Source organism: Camellia sinensis, chromosome 14 (genome assembly GCF_055761805.1).
Source record: "Camellia sinensis isolate YWXY chromosome 14, ASM5576180v1, whole genome shotgun sequence".
In the NCBI taxonomy this organism is placed as follows: domain Eukaryota; kingdom Viridiplantae; phylum Streptophyta; class Magnoliopsida; order Ericales; family Theaceae; genus Camellia; species Camellia sinensis.
The window spans coordinates 91,756,808-91,779,431 of NC_138974.1; the positions used below are offsets into that span (position 1 = coordinate 91,756,808).

A 22,624-nucleotide genomic window follows, 5' to 3' on the forward strand; every position below is an offset into this window, starting at 1 on the left:
GACCATTATGAACTCACTAACCAACAAAACCAAAATACTAAACATCACACTCAAATACCATTCTTACTGCCCCCATCATACAAATCTCACACTTCCTCGAAACATTCTCACATAACCGGCCAATCCCGCAAACCCTAAAGTCTCACATTCCCTTATACTTGACACATCCTAGCCTTAGAACTTGTTTTCACCGCACAACACCCCTAACCATAACCATCCACATATTCTCGTTCTCAACAATTTACTCCCAAACAAAATAAGGCTCACAGGCCACTGTATAATCTTGTCATAAAACAATAACATAAATATAGCACAGTTACAGTTACCAATCCCATTAAAGACTTCTCATTACACATATAAAAGAGTCTAAAATCTATCATAAGCCTTCAACAAATGAGGAATATCAAACAACAACAACAACAACAACAACAACATGTAAATATAAAATAGTACCATGATGCCTCAACGCCCAATAATACATCGGTCGACAACAAAAGTTCAAATATTAAACCACCTGTCTCTAATACAAAAGCCCCTCTCAAGGTTAATACTACTGTGATGACTGAAAAGTCAACCCTCGCGAAGCTCTCGACGCATGGCCTACACGGGTCTGGTATCAGTACTGCCCCCGACTGGACTGAAGAGACTGAGTCCGACTAGGTGCTGAAACACCCGAAAAATTCACACACAAAGAGCAAAAATGTCTAACATGGCCCCAATGACCACAATCAACACAAATAGTAGGCTTCCTACTCTGAGACTGGCTTGAAGCCTGAACCTCACTAGGCCTCCCAACTGACGAGTCTGAAATACCTGACAAAGACAAGGATTGAGCCTGAGATTGAGCATACACTTGCCTCCACCTTTTACTGAGCCTAGAACACTTATGAACCATAGGAGTTGCTGAAGTGGCCTCCTCTCTAACTCTCAAAACCATGGCCTCTACATGGGTCGTTGCCTTAACTAGAACATAGTAATTCTTCTACAGAGATCTAGCTACCTTCTCCCGGATATCATCACGCAACCGCTTCTCAAACTCATAACAACGACGCTCCTTTGTTGCCACAAACCCTAGAGCAAACCTTGACAAACTAGTAAACCGCGTCTCAAACTGTGCCAAAGGAGTAGCATCCTGGCACAACATAACAAACTATTCCCTTAACCTTTCCCGAGCAGAATGAAGGAAGTACTTAGCCAAAAAGGCCTCGATAAAAGTAACACATCTGTTATCTACAGTGTTCTTAACATACTTCCACCAATACCCTGCGTCGCACCTCAATCGAAAACTCGCTAAATAAATCCTCAACTCTTCATTCTCAACTCTGAGCATATCAAGAGTCTTGGTAATCTACTCTAACTAATCCTCTGCCTTTAATGGTTTAGCCTCTCCTAAAAACTCTGATGGATTGGAACGAAGAAACTCCTTAGTAAGCTTGAGGGTATGCCCATTGTCACCTTCATTATAAGCTAGAGCATCTTACATCACTCTCACAATCTCGCGTGCAACCTCCTCGCCAACAGCCGATGCTGCAATGACAGGTGCTAAAGGAACCGTTATGCCCCTACCGGTACTCCTATTCCCAACTCATCTTCTATTTCCTTGTGTTGACATCCTATAATACCAAAAACAAAACCAAACTTAGCGCACAATACAATAGCCCTCCCTAAGGCACACATTTACCACCGGTAGGCTACAAAACACATTTATCTCCCAAACACACCCAATTCTACCACATATAAACAATTAAACACATAGTCACATAATCGAATCAAGTCCACAAGGATAACTACTCATCCCGAAACTCTCATCGACTACAAGTACTATCCAAGAAACTTAATCCTATACTCACATAAATGCAACATATAAGTCCTAACACTTATTCTTACTATATGCAACGTCCTTACCAAGCATAGCAAACCCGATGTGGTAAAAGCCACTCCCTACGAGCCCAAAGTGTTCAAACTCGGCTCGCTTTGATACCAAGTTGTAACGTTCCACTTTTATTACTCGAATAACATTACCAAATCATTATTATAAACAATTTGAGAAATAGCAAACAGATTTCCAATATCTTAGTAAAGGTAAGTAAATGAAGATTGTCTCATTTGTATACAGAATAAATGCAATATGTGGCATAATTACAGTAAATTGTCCGCAGACTTACATCAAAATCAAAAAAGGTTCAAGCTTTTTTACAACAGCGATATTCAGCCAATAGATAAAAGGCCCCGTGGCCAACAGATAATGAAAATCCCCAATCTTAAACCACTTCTCGATATTCACCTGAAAAAGGATTAGCAACGTAGGATAAACATAAAGTCCAGTAGAGATCCTAACATGATCCTAAACAATAACAACATACAGATAGCTATGATCATGAATGCTTTAAGTCATATCATATACATATGTGCCGGTTTATACATGAAGATATACTTACATAGATACTTTTCTAGAAATCATTCAATTTATCCAATAACCAAAACCAGTCGCTTTTCTTTCTTCTCATTACCCCTTTTTCTTTTATTTAAAAACTTGCTAGGCAATAACAAGTATTTGAAACAAATCCACGAAATCCAATTACTTTTCCCCCAATTACCGAACTTACAATTTCCTAATAGAAACATCCCAAACGAACATGATGGCGATACATATAAAGTGTTCCTTACATAACCATATAAGACAATTGGCATCCTCCACAAAATAATCATCACTATGCATGAAGCACATAAATAGAATCGAGATGATAACGAGAAACCCAACAACGCTCTACTTGCCTCAAGCACGGTAAACCAATGATACACCTTTCTAATACTCATGCTAATTTACCAAATACCACTAAAAGGTAATGGTACCTCAGCCAAGTTTTCCAGGTGCTAACTGGAAGGTACTAGTACACCACATTCTCAGCGTAACCAATGCTCCAGACGCTAGCTGGAAGGTAATGGTACCTCTTATTCTTAACGCATGCACGTTTCCACCATCACATAAGTCAACAATTATAAATAACCCGAGTGAACTATATACACATAATCTATTTCACATCACAATGCCATCCTCCACCGATGACCAAGGACAAAACCTCTCCGCATAAATATTTAAACACATGTAATACGATAATTCAATGCTCACTTGACCTTAAGTCCAATAACAATGATAATAACAATATTCAAAAATTTCAAAATCCAATCTCAAGCTCAATTCTAGATTTATTATATGCCATGGTTTCTTTCTCTTATCAAAATTAACTCTTTTATTTGTTTTTAATTTAACATGTCCAAATTATTTTCTTTCCAAAAACTAGTTTCCACATTTCAATAAAACCACATCCATGGATTCCAAGCCATAACCCAACTCAATTTAACATGATTAACCCAAATAAATTCCATTACCAACATTGATTCTTCCTTTATGCTATCAACACAATAACACAACTTAATATTAACAAAACACAAACATTATTCAACTTTACTCCTTTTTAATTCATTAAGTCAAAATATGAAATTAGGGTTTTTTCCCCCCCCCCCTTTCAACATGAACAAGTTAAGCTACCCTCCAATTAACCCAAACAACAATCAATTTCACAAATTCTACTCCAAACATTCAAACCCTAGATCCCCTTTTTATGATTTTCAAAGAAATCCATAATAGACATGATTTCTATGCAACAACATCTACCACATGTCTATCTATAGACGAGGTATTGAAGATGAACAAAGAAATCCCTACCTTAAGGTTAGAAGAAAAGGACAGCAGGGATGGAGCTTTGACGGAGCCGCAAACAACTTCTTCTAGGATTGAATTGGAGCTCTAGGTGAGCTCTAACTTTTTCTCCAAAAGACAATGGTATCGAAATCAATAGATTAGAAGTATTTGGGACTAGAAAGCAAGAACTAGAGAGAGAGAGAGAGAGAGAGAGAGAGAGAGAGAATGAAAAAATGATCTAAAAAGTCACTTTTTGGAACTGATATACGCGCAGACTGCTCAAGCGAACAAACACCACTCGAGCAACCAAACACAATAACTGACATCCCTCGAGCTAACGAAATGACTGCTCGAGCGCATAATGACACCCTCTCAGAAGTTTTATAGACAGAAGCACACTATTCGAGCGCAAGAAATACCGCTCGAGCGAAAAATACTGCACTCCTAGAAGTTTTGTAGATCTGCAAAAATGTTGGAAAATCTCAAAGGCAGCTCGAGCATAAGAATGACCATTCGAGCAAATTGGCCAAAAAAATTTGGGTAACAACTCTATTGAAAAAGTAACACCTAACCTGTTTCGAACACAATAACAATATCCCAACAACCAAACTCAACAAGGAATAAGATGAATAAAGACGTGAACAACCATTCAGAACTAGAAATCCCAGATCCAAAATAATAAACAGATCAGGTCTAAACCGAAATCGTTATAGTTCGTGAAAACTTACTTAGTTTTGTGTAGGGTTGAATACGGTGTGCATTACACACCGGAGAGTTTTACTTTTGTGATTAATAAAACACAATATATATATGTATATATATATAAATATATAAAGGTGAAAATATTTTTAGAGTAGAATCTTGCAATGCTACTGCATTATCGTTGTTGCTGTCACTACTAACCCACACACCTTCACTTTTGCCACCATTAATTCAATCATTAACATGTTAGTTTTAAATTCACAAGTAAATATAAGAATGCATTTTCAATAAAAAAAAATTCATAAACAATAATTATCGTTGAATTTTTTTTTTTTGGGGGGGGTAAAAAAACAAAGCGTAAATAAGATATTAAAGATAAATTACACTTTGGCAGGCTCTCAAAACAACGTCGTTTTGGGAGTATTCTAGGAAGTTGCAAGAATTCTACTCTAGAGGATCCGTGCGTTTGTAGGCATTGGTCAAAGTTGAAAGTTGAAAGGTGAAAGGCAACAATTAAAGAAAAGCACAATTAATGCATATGATTTTATCTCTATGGATCTCACATTATCCCAAGAAATGAAAGTGAATGAAAATCTATTTTTGTGATGAATAATGCTCTGGTGTGCAGTGCACATCGTAGCAACCCTACAGAAAATTACGTAAGTTTTCACGAACTTATGTAAGTAATCTTACAAAAATACATAAGTTAAACACAATTGTTTGTAAGTTCATGAAAACTTACGTAATTTTGTGTGGAGTTGCATACTGCACACTAGAGAATTTTCCTTTTAGGATTAATAAAACATAATATATATATATATATATATGTATATAAAGGTGAAAATATTTTCTAGATTAAAATCTTACAATGCTATTGTACCAACCCACACACCTCTACTGTTGCCACCATTAATTCAATCATTAACACGTTAGTTTTAAATTTACAACTAAATTTAGGAATACGTTTTCTATGAAAAACATTTAAAAAAAAAAAAATCATAACAATATTTTCCATTGATTTTTTCCAGTCAAAACAAGTGCGTAAATAAGATATTAAAGATAAATTACACTTTGGCAGGCTCCCTCTCTTGTTCTCATTCTCTAAGTGTTATGTTATTTTTTATTTATTTATTTTTTAAATTCACCTTGTGCTCGTAGGTATTGGTCAAAGTTAAAAGGTGAAAGGTGGTGGTAATAGATAAGCACAATTAATGCATATATGAATGATTTTATCTTTATGGATCTCATGCTATCTCGAGAAATGAAAGTGAACGAAATCCTATTTTTGTGATGAGAAATGTTCCGGTGTGAGATGCACATCGTATGCAATCTTACACAAAGTTACGTATGTTTTATGAACTTACATAAGTGAATTTGTGTTCAACATATGCATTTTTGTAAGATTACTTATGTAAGTTCATGAAATTTACGTAATTTTGTGTAGAGTTGTATACGGTGTGCATTGCACATCAGAAAATTTTATTTTTGTGATTGATAAAACACAATATATATAACGGTAAAAATATTTTTTAGACTAAAATCTTACAATGCTACTGTAGACTACCAACCCACCTACCTTTACTGTTGCCACCATCAAAGTAGTTTTAAATTCACAACTAACAGAAGAATTCGTTTTCTATGATAAACATTTTATAAAAGAAAAAAAACCATAAACAATATTTACCATTGAATTTTTTTCCGCTAAAACAATAAATAAGATATTAAAGATAAATTACACTGTTAGTCCTTCTACTTTGAGTAAAGTTTTACTTTGGTCCTCATAGTTTTAATTTGAACAATTTAAATCTTATACTTTGAACTTTGTTGAAATGTGGTTGCTCTATCATTGTCCTTAGAATTTTAAATAGAAAAGGATCATGTTAAACTAAAGAAATTAAAGTGAAATTTTAAAATAACTATAGAGACTACCAATATAATATTTTCATTATATCAATGGTCCCTATACTTTCTTTTGAATTCCATTTTGGCCTTTGTAATTTCGCATGAGGTTTTTTTTTCTGTTAAAAATGTTAATGATACATAATGAAGGAATTATATTGCAACAAAATTGAAAGTGTAGAGTTTAAATTGTTCAAATTCAAATTATAAGAATAAAATGACAATTCAATTAAGGATCTTACTAATGACAACCCTTAATAACAAATATAAAATGCCAAATTATTTATAATTTCAATATATTTTTTTACATATTTTGATACACATCTTCTACAAATTTTCAACACTAAGAACAGCTCTTAGAGTTAATTTTAACAATTTTCTTCTACTAAATTAGAAATATAATTAGTAGTACCGATAAAAGATAAGTTGAGGAAGAATTGCTTGAGATGGTTTGGTCATATTCAATGGAAACCAACAGAGGCAACAACGAAGAGATGCAATGCAGTAACGGTAGATGAAAGTATTAGGGAATCAGATAGGCCTAGATTAACTTTGACTAGCGTTGTAAATAGATATATGGATCTATTTAATTTAACTAACGAAATGACCTTCGATAGTGTAGCGTGGAGAAGAATGATTCATGTAGTCAATCTCATTTGATGAGACTTAAGACTTGATTTGATTTGATTTGATTTAAATTAGAAATATAATTTAATTCTGTAACCGATTTTTTTATATCTGATTTAATAATGTTAAGTGGGTCCCAACAGAATTACCTCGTGACGTTTTTTTTGCTTGAAATTTAGGCCAAGTTTGGCAACTCTAAAATAATTCATCTTTTTATCTTTTTTCCATCATATCACCTCTCTATTTTTCTGCACATCTTTTCATAAAAAAATAAAAAATATACTTATTTAGATCATACCAAACAATCCCTTAAGAGCCATTCAACGGAGGGGATTACGATGGAGTAAGCCAAACATTGAAGAGGACAAATTAGGGATTGAAACGTACTAAATATTGGCAGAAAATTGTAGGCATGTGTACCAAACGTGTCACTAATCTGGGGGGTACCCTAACCAACTATAAAAGTTTCTCAATACAGAGTCAGTCACACACACTCTCACACACAATCACAACTATGTTATCTGTATCTTCTTCTTCTTAGACCCTCACAATTCACAGTCTCAGAAAGCAATCAAAAAAAAAAAACAGAAAGAGATTTAGTGGCAAACCTCACATTTCAAGAAGCCATGGCCACAGAGACTGGTTTTGCTTTCTGAAGTTGGTTTCTTCATGAATTTCAGTTAAGTATGTTCTTTTTTTCTCTTTCTTTTTTTAATTTTTAATTTTTTATCAAGGAGTTTATGATTTGATCTAATTCAGGTTCAGTGCTTGGAAAAATGAAATTCTGTTTGATTTGTTTTTATTTTTATTTTTATACATGCATTGCTTTCTATTAGCTGTTTCTCTCTTCTTCTTTTTTTTTCTTTTTTTTTTTGTTTAAATATTTTTTTTTTTGTTATTTGGTAATTGTATTTTTCTTTTTGGATTTATTTAGCTTGTTGATTATGCATGCAATGGTTCATTATTTTTCGTGTGTATATATACACACGGATGAGATCAGTCATAGTTTCAAAATTCATTAAATTCGTGCACTGATTTGTTGAAATTTGGGAATTGGGTTTTGGTTTCCAGACCTCAATTGGTCACAAAATGGACTCCATGGTAAAACCCAGATCAGAATCCAGGAAAATTAACCTCCCACTAGTTTATTTATTTATTTATAAAAAAAAATTAATTAATTTTCCTGGGAGGTTAGTTTAGAAGGGCTATTTTTATATTTTTTGGTTCCAAATATTCAATTTGTATCAATTTAGTCCTCAATCTATAAAAAAATGTTTCAATAGTTCCTTACCAAATTCCATCAATAGACATCCTTAAAATCAAGGGGTAAATGTATAATTTTGATTATCAAAATGACATAGATTAAAAGTATAAATTATATACGTAGACGTCATTAAAAACAATGATAAATTTATAATTTTGGTTATAAAATGACATATAATGTAAATTTTTAAGTTTGTTCCAACTTAAATAGCACATATCACATATTTTGGAGCTGAAATGTAAGTTTTCACATTTATCATTGATTTTTAATGGCATCTACTAACAAAGTTAGATTGGGAGTACTAAGTTTTAACCATTTAATATTTCAATTTAGTTTTCAATATTTAAATTGTATCAATTTGGTTCCTCATGTATTTTACAATTTAAATATTGAGAACTAAATTGAAATATTTTTTATACATTAAGAGACTAAATTGACACAATTTAAATATTATAAACAAAAATAACGCAAAGCTTATTCTTTGAGGACCAAAAATAAAACTAACCTCTTTTGGAATTCAGTGAAAATAAATGCATTTTGATGGGTTATGCGCGCATTGTGCATGTGCAATTTAAAACGGCTGAATAATATCTGGAAAGTAATAATGATGGAAAGTAATAATGATAGTGAGTTTTAATTTTGGAGTTTTAAAGAAAGTTTTAATGATATGACAAAATAAAAAGAAAAAGAAAAAGAAAAAATAAAAATATAGGTACACACATCACATCACATTTAGGTTTCACTCCTTGTCACATCATTAGAGTTCTCTTTAGAGTTTTAAAATTAGAGCTCTCAATCTTTATTCATCTGGAAAGTGTTTCCCACGGTTGGCTTGGTTATAAAAGTTAAAAGTCAAAAATTATTATTAAAAAAAAATTTAAAAAGTCTATATTATTTAGGTGAAGTTTGTAAGGGTCAATAAGGGTAGAATGTTCATTTTGATTTTGTTATAGTATTTTATTATATATTTTTTGATAAAAAGTTAAAAAATCATTTCAAACATACATATATTTTTTCTCTACTTTTTTAATTAAAAAAAATAAATTAAAAAGTACACTTATATAGCCATTCCCTTCTTAAAAATAGGAAGTAAAAAAAAAATGACATCGATAGGTATATACCGATTTGTACCGATTCTGCTTACAAAACGATTAGCGAGTTTTGCCTAACGGTGAAAATGGGTTGGGCCGGATAACTAGTAGCCCAAAAAAGATGAATAGTTAATTTTAACCAACCTTACTTGATTGTGACAGAAGAGTTAGTTTGATTACTACTGCATTTAATTTTGATTTTAGAGTAAATTACAAACAAATATTTTGAGATTTACTTAAATTATAAATTATTTTTAGTTCTAAAAATTACATTATGTCCCCTAAAATTTTTAATTTCATAACAAATAGGTCTTTTTATTAATAAATAATCAAGTTAATTAACAGTTTTTAATAATGTTAAAATTTTATTTCAATTAATAATTCAGATAATTTTATTATTGTATAAGTTGTTAGAAATTTTACTTTTTTAATTAATTATGTTAAATAAAAAATTCTGAGAATGTGGTATTTGTAATTTTTCAAACCACAATAGACAATTCGTATTTTAAGCAAATTTTGTAATTTATCTTTGATTTTAATGGAGATCTATACGAGTTATTACATACCATGTTAGCTATTTAAATATCGGCCAAGTCAAGTCCAAAAGTGGGTCGTCTTGTTGTTGATGAGCCATTTTTTGGCCCTTTTTAAGTTGGGCTTTGATCAAGATTGATTATTGGGGCTTCTTGGCCTCTTTATTTATCAATGTTAGCAATCAATTGGTGCCACATAAGGTGTTGTTGATTTAAATCATCAAAACATGGGCCAATATTAGTCCTATTTGCTTCTTGGTTTAACCTTTTGGGCGTGGCTTCAACATGGGTTGATCTTGGGCACTACTTGGGCCAACTTTCTACTTGTCTAACAAGAGAGAGAGAGAGAGAGAGAGGGAGAGAGAGAGATTAAAAATGTTCATGCTAGAATAATAATGTCAAACAAGTCTAACGAGTCTGATGATATCAAACAAGCCCTCTGGAAAAAATAAACTACAAATCTTTACTTTGTACTTGCAGACTTCAACAAAAATATAGAGAAAATGTAATAAATTTTCACAAAAAGGTAAACACATAAATTAATAATAAATATAATCTAAAAGCACCCAAGAGATGGTAAATGAGATGTTTGTTAAGAATGAGCTATAGAAGAGACTTGTCCGTACCCATAAATCTCTAAGACATTTTCAAACTCTTCGAGTAGGTTATCACGCAACCATTTTGAATCACTCTTTAAAATTTTTGAAAAATACAATCTTTCAAGGACTTAAAATTAAAATGATATAATAAAGTGCAATTCAAGTGTATAAAATAATATTTTACGGGTAATTCGAGCAAAAGTCACATGCCAAAAGGATAATACATGTAATATGAATTTAGGATGAAAAATATTTGAATTCCTTTCGACAATAGTTTATTAAACTACATATGATAGTAGTGACACAACTTTGAGAATCAAACATGAAAATGCATATGGAGTGATATATCGGCCATTCTAGGAAGTAGTAGTTTTGGCCTATACCTATGTATTGTATATATTCACCCAAAAAAATACCTATGTATTGGACTAATTTCTTAGTGGTTGGTTGATATTTTATTCACTTAAAAGGTATAGTGTTGAATGCTATCTATTAATTCTATTAATCAATTATTTTGCTGATTATTATTATTATTATAATCATCATTATTATTTGTTTCTAGTCACTATTTTGTACGTTTTAATTTCCCTACTTGCTTCTGACAGGGTATATTGATCTTTCAATCCAATAAAGACTAGGAACTTTTAAAACATTTATTTCATAAAATACCAAGTGTTTATCTGCTAAACTATGGACACTTCTGACCCTGCAAGTATTACTTGTGGCGAGGTTAAGTATGAGTTGCCACATCATCCATCCAAAAAACCATTAAAGAACCACTCAAATTCATCGTCAAACAAACAAACTTCTATTTTTTCACTTACCATAGATGAGTTTCAATACAAGAGTGGGAGGAGTTTTGGGTCAATGAATATAGATGAATTCCTCAATAGTGTGTGGGGTGTGGACGGGAATACAGTTTATTCAAATTCCAACCAAAACGAAGCGACTGACGATGAAAATGCTGCCACTCCGATAAACCTACCTCGTCAAGGCTCGTTTTCTATCCCTACCCCACTTTGCAATAAAACTGTGGAAGAAGTTTGGGCAGAGATTAATAGAAGCCAATCACCACAACACAACCTGAACGGTATTAGTGATGACTTTTTTGAACGCCAACAAACATTTGGGGAGATGACTCTAGAAGACTTTTTGGTAAAGGTAGGTGTAATCCAAGAAACAACAGATATTTCTCAACAAAAAGTTGCAGACGATTTCCAAAATCATAGTGGGAATTTTCCATGTAATGAGACGTGTTTGGATCCTAGTATCGGATCGAGACCTATGATGGGTCTCGAATTCTCTCATCCAAGTAGTGAAAATAACTTTTTGGGCAATGGTTCTCCAATGTACCAAGTATTCACACCCAATGCAGGCTTTGTGGGAGAACCATCTAACAACATTGGAAATGAAAAATGTAATGGCGTGCGAGAAGTGGGAGAGCCACATACCAAAAAGAGGATGACAAGTGGAATTATGGAGCTGGCAGTGGAGCGAAGACATCGAAGGATGATAAAGAATAGAGAGTCAGCGGCACGATCTCGAGCCCGGAAACAGGTATGTATCTTACCCATACACATCTCACACTTTTCTCATCTAAACAATCACCAAATGACAATTATGCTTCTTAAAACATTTTTAAGTATATATTTTCAATGATAGCACAACTTATCCATATGTGGTTTGTGAAAGATATATATGATGTGGCAATAGTTGGATATTATTTCAAATAACTCATATAGATGAACTCAAAGATTCATTCAACTCTTAGCAAAGTCTTAATTCTACAATAGGGAATAAGATCATCAAATGTCGTCAAATGCCTACTACCTACCATTCATCTATTGTGACTCAAGAAGATTCTAAGTGAAAAAATATATGAATTAACCAAATTAACCATATGCTTTAGTAGTAATGCCACGATTTAATTTCCATTTCATTATATAAGCTTAAAATTGAACAAAGGGGAGTCAAAGTTCAAGAGTTGTTTCCCATGGCAAAATAATAATAATAATAATAATAATAATAATAATAATAGAAAGTATGAACCTAAAGTTGTTCAAGGTGAAAGAGGAAACAAACATACAATCAAGAGTATATGTCATGTCAAGGAGCCCTAATCTCCTCTTAAGGTTCAAGGTAAAAGAGGAAACAAAAACATACAATCAAGAGTATATGTCATGTCAAGGAGCCCTAATCTCCTCATAAGGTGCAAAGGTTTGGGCCAATTAGACTGGCCTTGTTAGTTGTACATCAATTTGATAGATGTGGAATATTAGATCAATCAAAAGTGTATGCCATGACACACAATGGCACCTTGTTGATGGAAAACAAGAGGAATAGAAAAAAATGAGAATTCTTTAAGATGAACATGGTTTATTGTGGTGATTATATGTAGTACACCGCAAGGGCATTGTATTCCAAGGAGAAAAATACCTTAAACAAAAGAAAAGGCACAAATACTTTTGTGCCAAAGGCATCTATCTTCTAAGAAGCACGGATATGGTCACGTGATATGACACAGACACAACACGAACATGCGGGCACGCAAATTTTCAAAAAATAGGGGACATGCTCAAAATATATAATTTTATTTATTTATTATGTCATAAATTTTTTTAAAAAATTGAGAAGTAATAAAAAATGAAAAATAATATTAATAAATATTTTAAAATATATATATACAACTATTCATCAATTTCAACACTTTACCTAATAAATAAATGGGCCAATTACATTTACCTCCCTTGAGGTTTGGCTAAATTACAGATACCCCTGAGGTTTCAGAAATTACATCCCGCCCCCTAAGGTTTGTATTTTCATAACAATTTGCCCCCTAAGATTTAAATTTCATAACAAATTACCTCCTAATTTGTTATGCAAATATAGCATTTAAGGGGGAATTTGTAATTTCTCAAACCTCAGGAGGTATTTGTAATTTATCCAAACCTCGAGGGAGGTATATGTTATTTGCCCTAAATAAATTGAGCAATTTTAAGAAATTTATTTTTTCTTCAAATAAAATTAATTTGCTCTATACATGTTAGGGTCAAAGATGAATGTTAAAAAATAGAGGGGTTCCCAAATTTTTGTTCTTATCCAATAGTTGACCTCATAAAAGAGGTTTAGAAAATATATAGTTAAACTGAAAATAGAGAGAAGAAAAAAAGAGTGAGAAAGAAATGGAAGGGAGAGAGAGGGAGAGAGAGAGAGATTACAGAACAGAGTCTAAAGGAAAACAAAGAAAAGAAGAAGACAACCAAACAAGGAGAAGAACGAAGACGAAGAGAGACAGAGAAGAGAGAGAGAGAGAGACCTACTTGCGAATTTGCGATTGCTTCAATAGGGACCTTTAAAAGCTTCGCCAACTTTGCCTAGGGTTTACAGGTGAGCGACTTCTCTCTCTCTCTCTCTCTCGCAGTGTCCCTCAAGTGTTTGTGAGCGTGTCCACAAAGTGTCCGATTGGAAAAAAAATCAAAAATTCTAGACACGTTAGATTAAGTGTCTGACACGTGTCCGTGTCCGACACGTGTCGAACACCCATACGTTGCTACTGGAGAGGTGTCCATGCTTCATAGATCATCTTATTAGAAAAGGACAGTCATCTTTACTCCACTAGCGTATATATGATTATGAATTTGAAATCATTTTGAAAGTGATTATCAATGGAGTAAAGTCATAGCTAGTTACCTTAATATTCTGCATCGATGTTCATAGTTGGTTGTTTTTTTCATGTGATGGATTGGTGTGAGATTTTGCTTAACTACTTTAAAATCTATTTTTCTTTCACGTGAATTAATTCTCTCATGTCATGCAAATAAGGGTGTTGGATTTTGCATGCGCAATTTATTGCTCCTATCGGATCTCAGTATAAATGCACTTTCTTATTCAGAACTTCGCGCCTATCAAAGTTTTAACAAATTGCGTTTATCAGCAAAAAGAGCTCTACAACTTGGTTTAACATTCCAATTTTTTTTTTTTTTTTTTTTTTTTTTGGGATCTCTTTTGCAGGCGTACACAGCAGAATTAGAAATAGAGCTAAACCAATTGAGAGAAGAAAATTCAAGGCTCAAGCTCATTGTGGTATATCAAGATGTTCTAAGACATTAATTTAATCTTTTTCCTAGCTAGCTAGTTAACGTTTGTAATGACCAACAAAAACCTTGTTCTATATCTTGAAACAGGAGGAATCTAGGAACAAACAGAAGCAAGAGGTAAAATTCAACTAAACCTTGAAATAAAATTATTTGAATTTCTAATCTCTTTACAAATTACAAGTTTTTCTCCATTAGAATATACCAAGTCATCTTAAAATGATTGCTACATAAAGCACTTCGACTTGTTTTATGCATAAGCAGGAGTTGAAAGAGAAGGCACATTGGACAGCAGAGAAGTTCAAGAAAATGAGGAGGACCTCAAGCTTGGATTGGTGAATAGAATGAATTTTGTGGGGGGGGGGGGGGGGGGGGGGGGGGGGGAGAGGGAAACAAAAATAAAACAAAACAAGAATGTTTGGTTTGAGAAGTATAAGACATATTACAAACTGTTTTCTTTATGCATGTAAAAAGTTCAGACATAATGTTTACCTTTGAATAGATAAGTGCAATAATGTCATTTAGGCAAGGAATTGTCTGTATATTTCTTTTGGGATACAATGCTTACATTGAGAAACAATTACAATAATGTTATTTCGGTTAAAGAGTGCATGTACTTTCTGTTCTTTCCAAAATTTAAATTTGTTCGTGATAATGGGTATATAATATCTTCTAGTTCCTTGCATCCTTTGAATTTTTGAATTACTGATGCATACATGTACATATGACAGTGTCCTACAGGGGGGCGAATATGAGTCGGGACAATTCAAGATTTAAGTGTTTGTTGAAGATTAGTTCTTTCAGATATCTATGCCCTCCTTGATTCTAGTTGAGCAATGATTGTCCTGGTTGAGCAGGGTTGATTTCTTATGATTGATATAATCTTGTTTATCTGAAGTCAACTTACTAAATCTTTGTGAAACTATTAGATATTCATATAAGCATTTCACGAATTGATATCCTTGCTTGAATTTTGATTGTTACATAAGTATAACTCATTCAATCATACATTCATGGTATAGATTCACAACTAGATATATAGTGCATGGAATGTAAAGAGAATGAATGCAAGGATTTATGGTGATGCGGCACATATTGTGCCTGCATCCACTCTCGGTCTACCTTATCGGTATGAACTCTATTATATCAAATGTGTTTTCCCTACCTTTACCAAAACCCTTATATTTTTCCAAGGACAACTTATGTTTTGTCAAAATGTGTTTTCCCTACATTCACCCAAAACCCTTGTAACTCTAGAATTTTCCTAGGACAACTTATGCTTCGGATTCTTCCGAATTCCAAGTATAAATTCATATATAAAAGTCCAAAGACTTATCCTTTTCCTTATCCATCCATTCATCGTGTGTGGCCTATTCAGTTCCTTCCATGACTTCTCTTTCATTTTGAGACCTGGCCAAGAATGTCCGTGGAAATGCTGCATCTTGAGCCATGAACCCATATTACATAGAAATAGAAAAAGAATCACCTTGATAATAAACCAGATCGAGCCTGGGATATTCTTGAAAATGGGGCCTTCCGAAGACCCCCCTTTCTATTTCCGCAAGCATGCTGATTTTCCTTTTCTTTTCTTCAAACTCAATAAGGCACAGGTACTATGGATCCTTTGACTCCCAATTGGCCTGTAGGTGCCGTCTCTTGAGGGTGGATTGAATCCGATGATGTGCCTCGAGATGGCCGTCTCTTGAGGATTGAATCCAATCCCATCCAGCATCGGCCAGCAGAGTTCACTCATTCGGTAGCAAGGGGAAGATGAACAATGATGCTATACCCTTGCAACTCTAGATTTTTCCTAGGACAACATATAACGTTTGCAATCAATTCAAAATCAACCAAATATAGGGTTATCTTGGTTCAACCCACGATCATTTTTCCTACACAACAACTAGCTCACTTGGCAAAACTTAATGATACCCAAAGAAGTAATAATACTAGGGTGAGGGATTATAACTTCGAGAGAACCCAGATTTCTAAAGCAAGCTAGCTCTCGAACACTAAAGTGCAAAGAAAGCTTCACAAGTTCACCCTCACTCACACAAGATAAGAACCTCTATGAGATGTGAGTGCATAAGAAGAGTATAAACACTTCAAGAGCTCATTCTAATCAAGAGAGGTGACTTTGCTTGGTTAGAGTTCTCCAAAAACACTTTTCAGAAAATTCTATTTTTTTGTTTTTCGTGTTTTTTTTGTTTTTACTGAATTTTTTTTTAATATTTTAAGCAATTTATTTAATTTTTTGACATACCTAACATAAATATACCTAAAAAGCAAAAAAATTGTGAAAAAAACCTTTTTAAATTCACTAAATACAAAAAATATAAGAATTCAGTACATTTTTTGTATTTATTAATTTTTTAAAATATTTTTTCACAAATTTTTTACTTTTTAAATACATCTAAGAAGGCACATTTAAAAAGTAAAAAAAAATGTTTAAAATTTTAAAAATATGCATTAAAAACCAAAAAACACGAAAACCAAAAGACTCAATTTTCAAAAAACTTAATCCGAAAAATTCAAACCAAACACACTTAACCCTAGAAATGGCTAGTCCAACTGTTTTGTTTTTTCAAACTCCACCTTTATAAGACATATGTGATAGATCTTGGATTAATTTTTGTCAGTTTGAGAAATTTAGTGTGTGTATGATCTATTATGTCCAAACCAAAGAAATATTGTATTTTTAAATGATATTATTATCACCTAGAACATTACACTGCTGTTAATAACCTATACAACATCAACAATTTTAAATGAAGCAAATTCAAATCAAGCAAGTAAACAATTAAGCAATTAAGGAAATTGAAGAATTAAATATTTACGCAATTAAATGTATAAAAAAATTAAGTAAAACAAACATTTAAGCATAAATATATGCTTGGATTGCAAATTACTCTATGACCATTAACGCTATGTATATTTAATTTGTTAATGCTCTTCATTTATTTGGAAGGGCTTTAAGAGGATGTGCCCACACATAAAATTAACTAACTTCATTAGATCATAGGAAAAATATAGCATGTTTAACAGAATGGGCACAATTGAAAGAAGCGTGCACCTCTACGCGCCTTGATCCTTGGTGTGCCTTGCATGCCTCGACTATATTTTGTTAAAAGTTGTCTCACCCCAAGGGTGGCACCTCACTACGCCCAGTTGTGCGCTTTCGATAAATTTGATCTATAATTTGATTGTTATTTGAATAGCTAGATTTGTTGACTAGTGCAATTCAATTATTTCCTCCGTGATCGAGAGAGATACAACCAAGTTGTATCGAAACACAAACACACAAACACACACACACACACACAATAAATGGAAGAACTATTGGTATAAAATTTACTGGTGATGCATTGATTATGCATTACACAAGTGGGATGCTAAATTAAACAAAAGGGAACAGTGATAATGAGTTGGTGGTCATTTGTGGGGGTTCTAGGGACAAATGGAATACCAATGGTAGAAGATGAAAAAGAGGGTTGTTAGGGAACAAGACTTCTTATGAAAATGAACTTCCTTTAATAGCAAAATCATGAATATGATATCATACTTTCCTTTGAACATTTCCTATCAAAATGCCAATCGTATTAACTACATACTTTTACAAAGTCTTCAGATGAAAAAATGACAAAAAATAATGCCAAAACAAAGAGTTTAATTAAATCAACACATTTTTGTGTAAAACCAAGATTTCGGACACTGGAAAAATGTGAAACTAAATCTTGATTGATTGTTCAAAAACAGACTCTAGCAATGTAACCAACCAGCAGCTACACAGAAATGGACGCATTACTTCTGAAAGGAGAGTTCAGCGGAAGGAGAGTGGAGAGCAAAACTGAATAATTATACTTATAGTGGGCATCTCTGTCAAAAGGACTCAGATGGAGAGAATTCTGATTTTAAAGGTCTTCCTAGTTTTCACATATGTTATGTATTTACACAAGGGGCTGGTTACACTAATAAGCATATCATTATTCCTTTTTGTATTATGGTTTTCTTCACTGGATTACTGGCAGCAGGGCATATGTCAAATACAATCTTTTATTGTTATTTCTCATAGCTGACAAAAATATCAAGTATTCACAGCATGTAAGAAGTGACTAAGCAATGAGTTCAATAATGTACATCAATCATCGAAATCGCCATCCTTACGAATTAGTCATGTTGACAATGTCCGAATAAAGCCCGTGCTTATTGTTTGAGAAATTTAATGAAGCCACTCTAAATGGTTGCTTTTGTAAACTTTGCCTCGCACAACTTCATCGTTTCAAGTCAAAGGTGACAGAAGGCACTTTTTTCTCTCTCGAAATATAAATTACAAGAAGGAAAATTCACACGGTAATTATATTGCAACCACTCGTTAACAGAACAAATAGCATCTAGCTGATAGTTTTGCATTATTTATGGAAATTCCTCAATATTTGAAGTTAAATGCCTGATGTCAGTTTATCACAGTCGAGAAACACATTGATGACAGATCATTTGTAAAGGTTGGCATACCACTTGATCCCTAGCGACTAAGGGCTGTGTTTGGTTCAAGAATTTGGAGATAGATTTGGAAAGAAAAAGAAAAAAGATAATAAAATGTGAATAAAATATATCTATATTTCACCTAATTTTACACCTCTTTTCTATTTCTCTTTCCAAATCCCTCTCCAAATCGTTAAACCAAACACAGCCTAAAGAAGAAATGGATAAAAAAATGGGGCTTTTATTTCATAATTGCAGTTCTGCTTCTGGGTCCGACCAAGAATGGCATGGAAGTTTTTAGACATTGATTAGACCAAGTTAAGAGTGTCTATACAAAGCCCTAACCTATTCAGGCTGCTGGAACCATATGTTTCCCTTGTTGGTGGCTTAATAAACCTTACAATTACTCATCAGGAAATCGCCCACTGCATTAGTGTGGTTAATCTAGACTTGGTTCTAATGTCTGCTTTAATTGCAGGGAGATAAAGAGCCCTTCTCAGGTAGGCATCGACAACAAACCACTGATAAAAATCTCTCATTGCACAATTCAATTCACCTAAAAAATAAATATCCACTACTGCCGAAAATTTCTTTTTAACTATATATACCTAGACAACAGCTCAAGAAAATGAAAGTCCTACAATTAAAGCACAAAACAACTTAAAAAAAGGTCTCTCAGGCCCTAAAACATTTAAATTCAGAAATAAGAATAAGCATAGATACAATAAAATTGCTTCCATTTGGATAAGAATATACTAGTCAAATTGCTCCAAGAAAACAAAGCAATTAGATTATAATATGAAGTTAATGGCAAAAGAACAATTGTCTTTCTTAAGAGAGAAAGATAGCACTGAAACTCGAAAAAAAATAAAAAATAAAAAATTCATAAAATCAATCAATAAAACCTGTCTTCCGAAACACCGCATTCCGAACCTGACGCAGATCTCTCCCTTTAAGAGTCCTTCCAACACCTTCAAGAACAGAACAGGCAACCAATGGTGACTGCCTCGAAGCAACGACCTCGTGAGGTGGTAGCATCTCACCATCCACTTCATCATCATCGTCGTCATAAATGTCATCGAATTGGCGCATCTCACGGCTCCTCCGCATTGCCTCCGTCATCACCGGCACATTCACCGGCGCCGATTGATGGAACTTCAACGAGCTATTCCGATCCAGAGGCGGTTTCTTCGGAATCATCCTCGACGACGACGAAGTCGAAGACGTCGACGAAGAAACCGACGTCGAAGCCTTGTGGTTGAAAACAGAGCGAGTCTGATCCGATTCCGTCACCGGAGGCAATGCAGCTAGGATGCCAAAATTCTCCGCCCGACCGACGCCGTGGTGGTGATGGGAGCGGGGAGAGGAGTAAGTGGAATGAGAGGTGGAGGAACGGTTGTGGTCGGCGAAGTCGCCGGTCCAGAAAACGTCGTCTTCGTTGAGGTCGTCGCCGACGGCGGCGGAGAGGGGAGGAGAGAGAGTGAAGACGTCGAGAAACCGATCGGAGGAGGAGGAAGTGGTTCTCCGGATGCGGAATCTGGCGGCGGCGCCACCGCTCGGGTCCATGAAAAAGATTTTGCTCTCACCAAAAGATAAGAGAGTCCATGAAAGAGAGGGATGGAGAGACAACAACACGTGCTTACGTGTGTGAGTGTATATATATATTACAACAATGATTCATCCCATTAAAAACATTACCACTAGTAGCACTAATGCATTAAAAAAGTAAAAAAAAAAAAAAAAAATACAACTCCAAGATCAAAACATCACATCATTAATGACGGGACCCACTGTCACCTAATTAGTAGGAACACTAATTAGTGCTTCCAAGCATTTTTCATATATATTATATATATATATATAGAGAGAGATGGAGAGAGGAGATTCTTCTAAAAATGTTGAGAGAGAGAGAGAGTGAGAGAGAGAAAGAGAAAGAGAGACGTTGAGTGAGAGGGCGACGTGGCAGAGAAGTAGGAGGTAGTGGGGGTGGGGGACATATATACTTGTAGAGGTGGTGAGTATAGAATCGAAATGAAAAATAATTCGTAAACAAAATTTTTGTATATTAAAAAAAAAATCTATAATTGTTAATTTTTAACTATATTTTAAAAATTTATCATTAAAAATATTGTTAATTATAAGTTTTAGTGATAACTTAAAAAAGTTATCAAAAAAATCGCTAAATTTTGTCGACAGCTTGAAAAATTGATCATAGAAAAAGTCGTTAATTGTAATTTTAACGATAATTTATAAAAACTATGACAAAAAAATCACTAATTGTCAATTTCACAAAAAATTATTTTTAACGGCGATTGTATTAAGATTTATTTTCAATAAAATTTGATGAAAATTAAATCTAACTATTACAATTTATTGATAATTTAACCAAAATATAAAAAGTTTATTAAAAAAGTGTCTTTTTATGTTGGTTTTAAAAAAATGTACTTGTATCTTAATTTGTTTATAAAATATTGTTGTATTTTCAATAAATTATATTATTTTAGACATTTAATCTATTAAATCTTAATTTTTATATTTAAAATATTTTATGGACAATTTTATTTTTACAAATATTTTTCAAACCCTTAACAACTTAGTGGACACTGTTTTGAACTATTTTGTAAATGTTTCATAATGTAAATATTTATATAAAAAAATTTGACAGTGTGAATGTTCACATCATGAAACAGTCACATTGTCAATGTGAATATGAATGAAAACTTCATCCTATTATTATTATAGATATTTTAGTAATTATATCATTTATAGAATTTATTATAATAATTTAGATTGAGTGAAATATAAATAAGTAAAAAGCGATTTATAAATAAATACCTCATAAAAAATTGCACTTGTTACTTAAAATTTTAAGGTAATAAACCATTTTCATTAACTTTTTATTTGAAGGGAATCAATACAAATTTGACATATTTTTATGCAAAAAGGAAATTTATTAAAAAATCACTTTTTAAGTGTTTATATCCCAATTAATCAATAAGATATTCTTATATTCTAATAAATCTTATTATTTGGACATTTGATATACCAAATCTTAATTCTCATATTTAAGGTATTTTATGTACATTTCTATCCTTATAAATATTTTTTAAACAGTTAACAATTTGGTGATGTGAACATTCATATTTTATAACGTAAACATTAATATTTTACAATGTGAATATTCACATTAATGTGTGAATGTTTACATTGGCATGTTAACGTTCATATTGATAGTGTGAACATTCACATCACGAAACATTTACACTATAAATGTAACTATCATTAGGGATATTTTGGTAATTATGCCATCTATAGGACTTATTAAAATATTAAAAAATAATATAGATTAAATAGAACATAAATAGATGAAAAAAAGATATATGAAAAAGTGCTCCTATGTAAAAAGCTGACTTTTTGGCTTTTTAGCTTTTTTAGTGGCTTTTTTGGCAAAAAGTTGGGTTGTTTTGGGTAAAAAAGTTGGCTTTTTTTGCTAAAAAAGCTAAAAAGCCAACTTTTTGGCTTTTTACCATTGTTCCCAAAAGAGCCCATGTATATGATTTTTTTTTTTTTTAAATTTAAAAATTTTGATCTCAAAAATAAATTATAACTTTGTAATTGTTTTAATTAAAA

The 22,624-nt window shown here is 32.9% G+C and overlaps 2 protein-coding genes across 3 annotated transcripts; one reads left to right on the forward strand and one right to left on the reverse strand.

The window, feature by feature from the left end:
* Positions 1–7,383: 7,383 nt before the first annotated feature.
* DPBF2 (Basic-leucine zipper (bZIP) transcription factor family protein) lies at positions 7,384–15,147 on the forward strand. Of its 2 annotated transcripts, none has more exons than XM_082906147.1 (5): positions 7,384–7,610; positions 11,024–11,975; positions 14,430–14,501; positions 14,603–14,632; positions 14,777–15,147. In XM_082906147.1, the coding sequence occupies exons 2-5, from the start codon at positions 11,109–11,111 to the stop codon at positions 14,849–14,851; spliced, it is 1,044 nt and encodes a 347-aa protein (XP_082762273.1). In that variant the 5' UTR covers positions 7,384–7,610; positions 11,024–11,108; the 3' UTR covers positions 14,852–15,147. The 2 variants fall into 2 exon arrangements, with proteins under 2 accessions (XP_082762273.1, XP_028114814.2); XM_028259013.2 differs by having other exon boundaries at positions 7,385–7,615.
* Positions 15,148–19,758: 4,611 nt separating this feature from the next.
* On the reverse strand, positions 19,759–20,644 carry LOC114312785 (protein S40-7). Its single transcript, XM_028259080.2, has one exon. It carries the CDS (start codon positions 20,558–20,560, stop codon positions 19,886–19,888), a length of 675 nt encoding a protein of 224 aa, XP_028114881.2. The 5' UTR covers positions 20,561–20,644; the 3' UTR covers positions 19,759–19,885.
* Between the last annotated feature and the right edge of the window lie 1,980 nt (positions 20,645–22,624).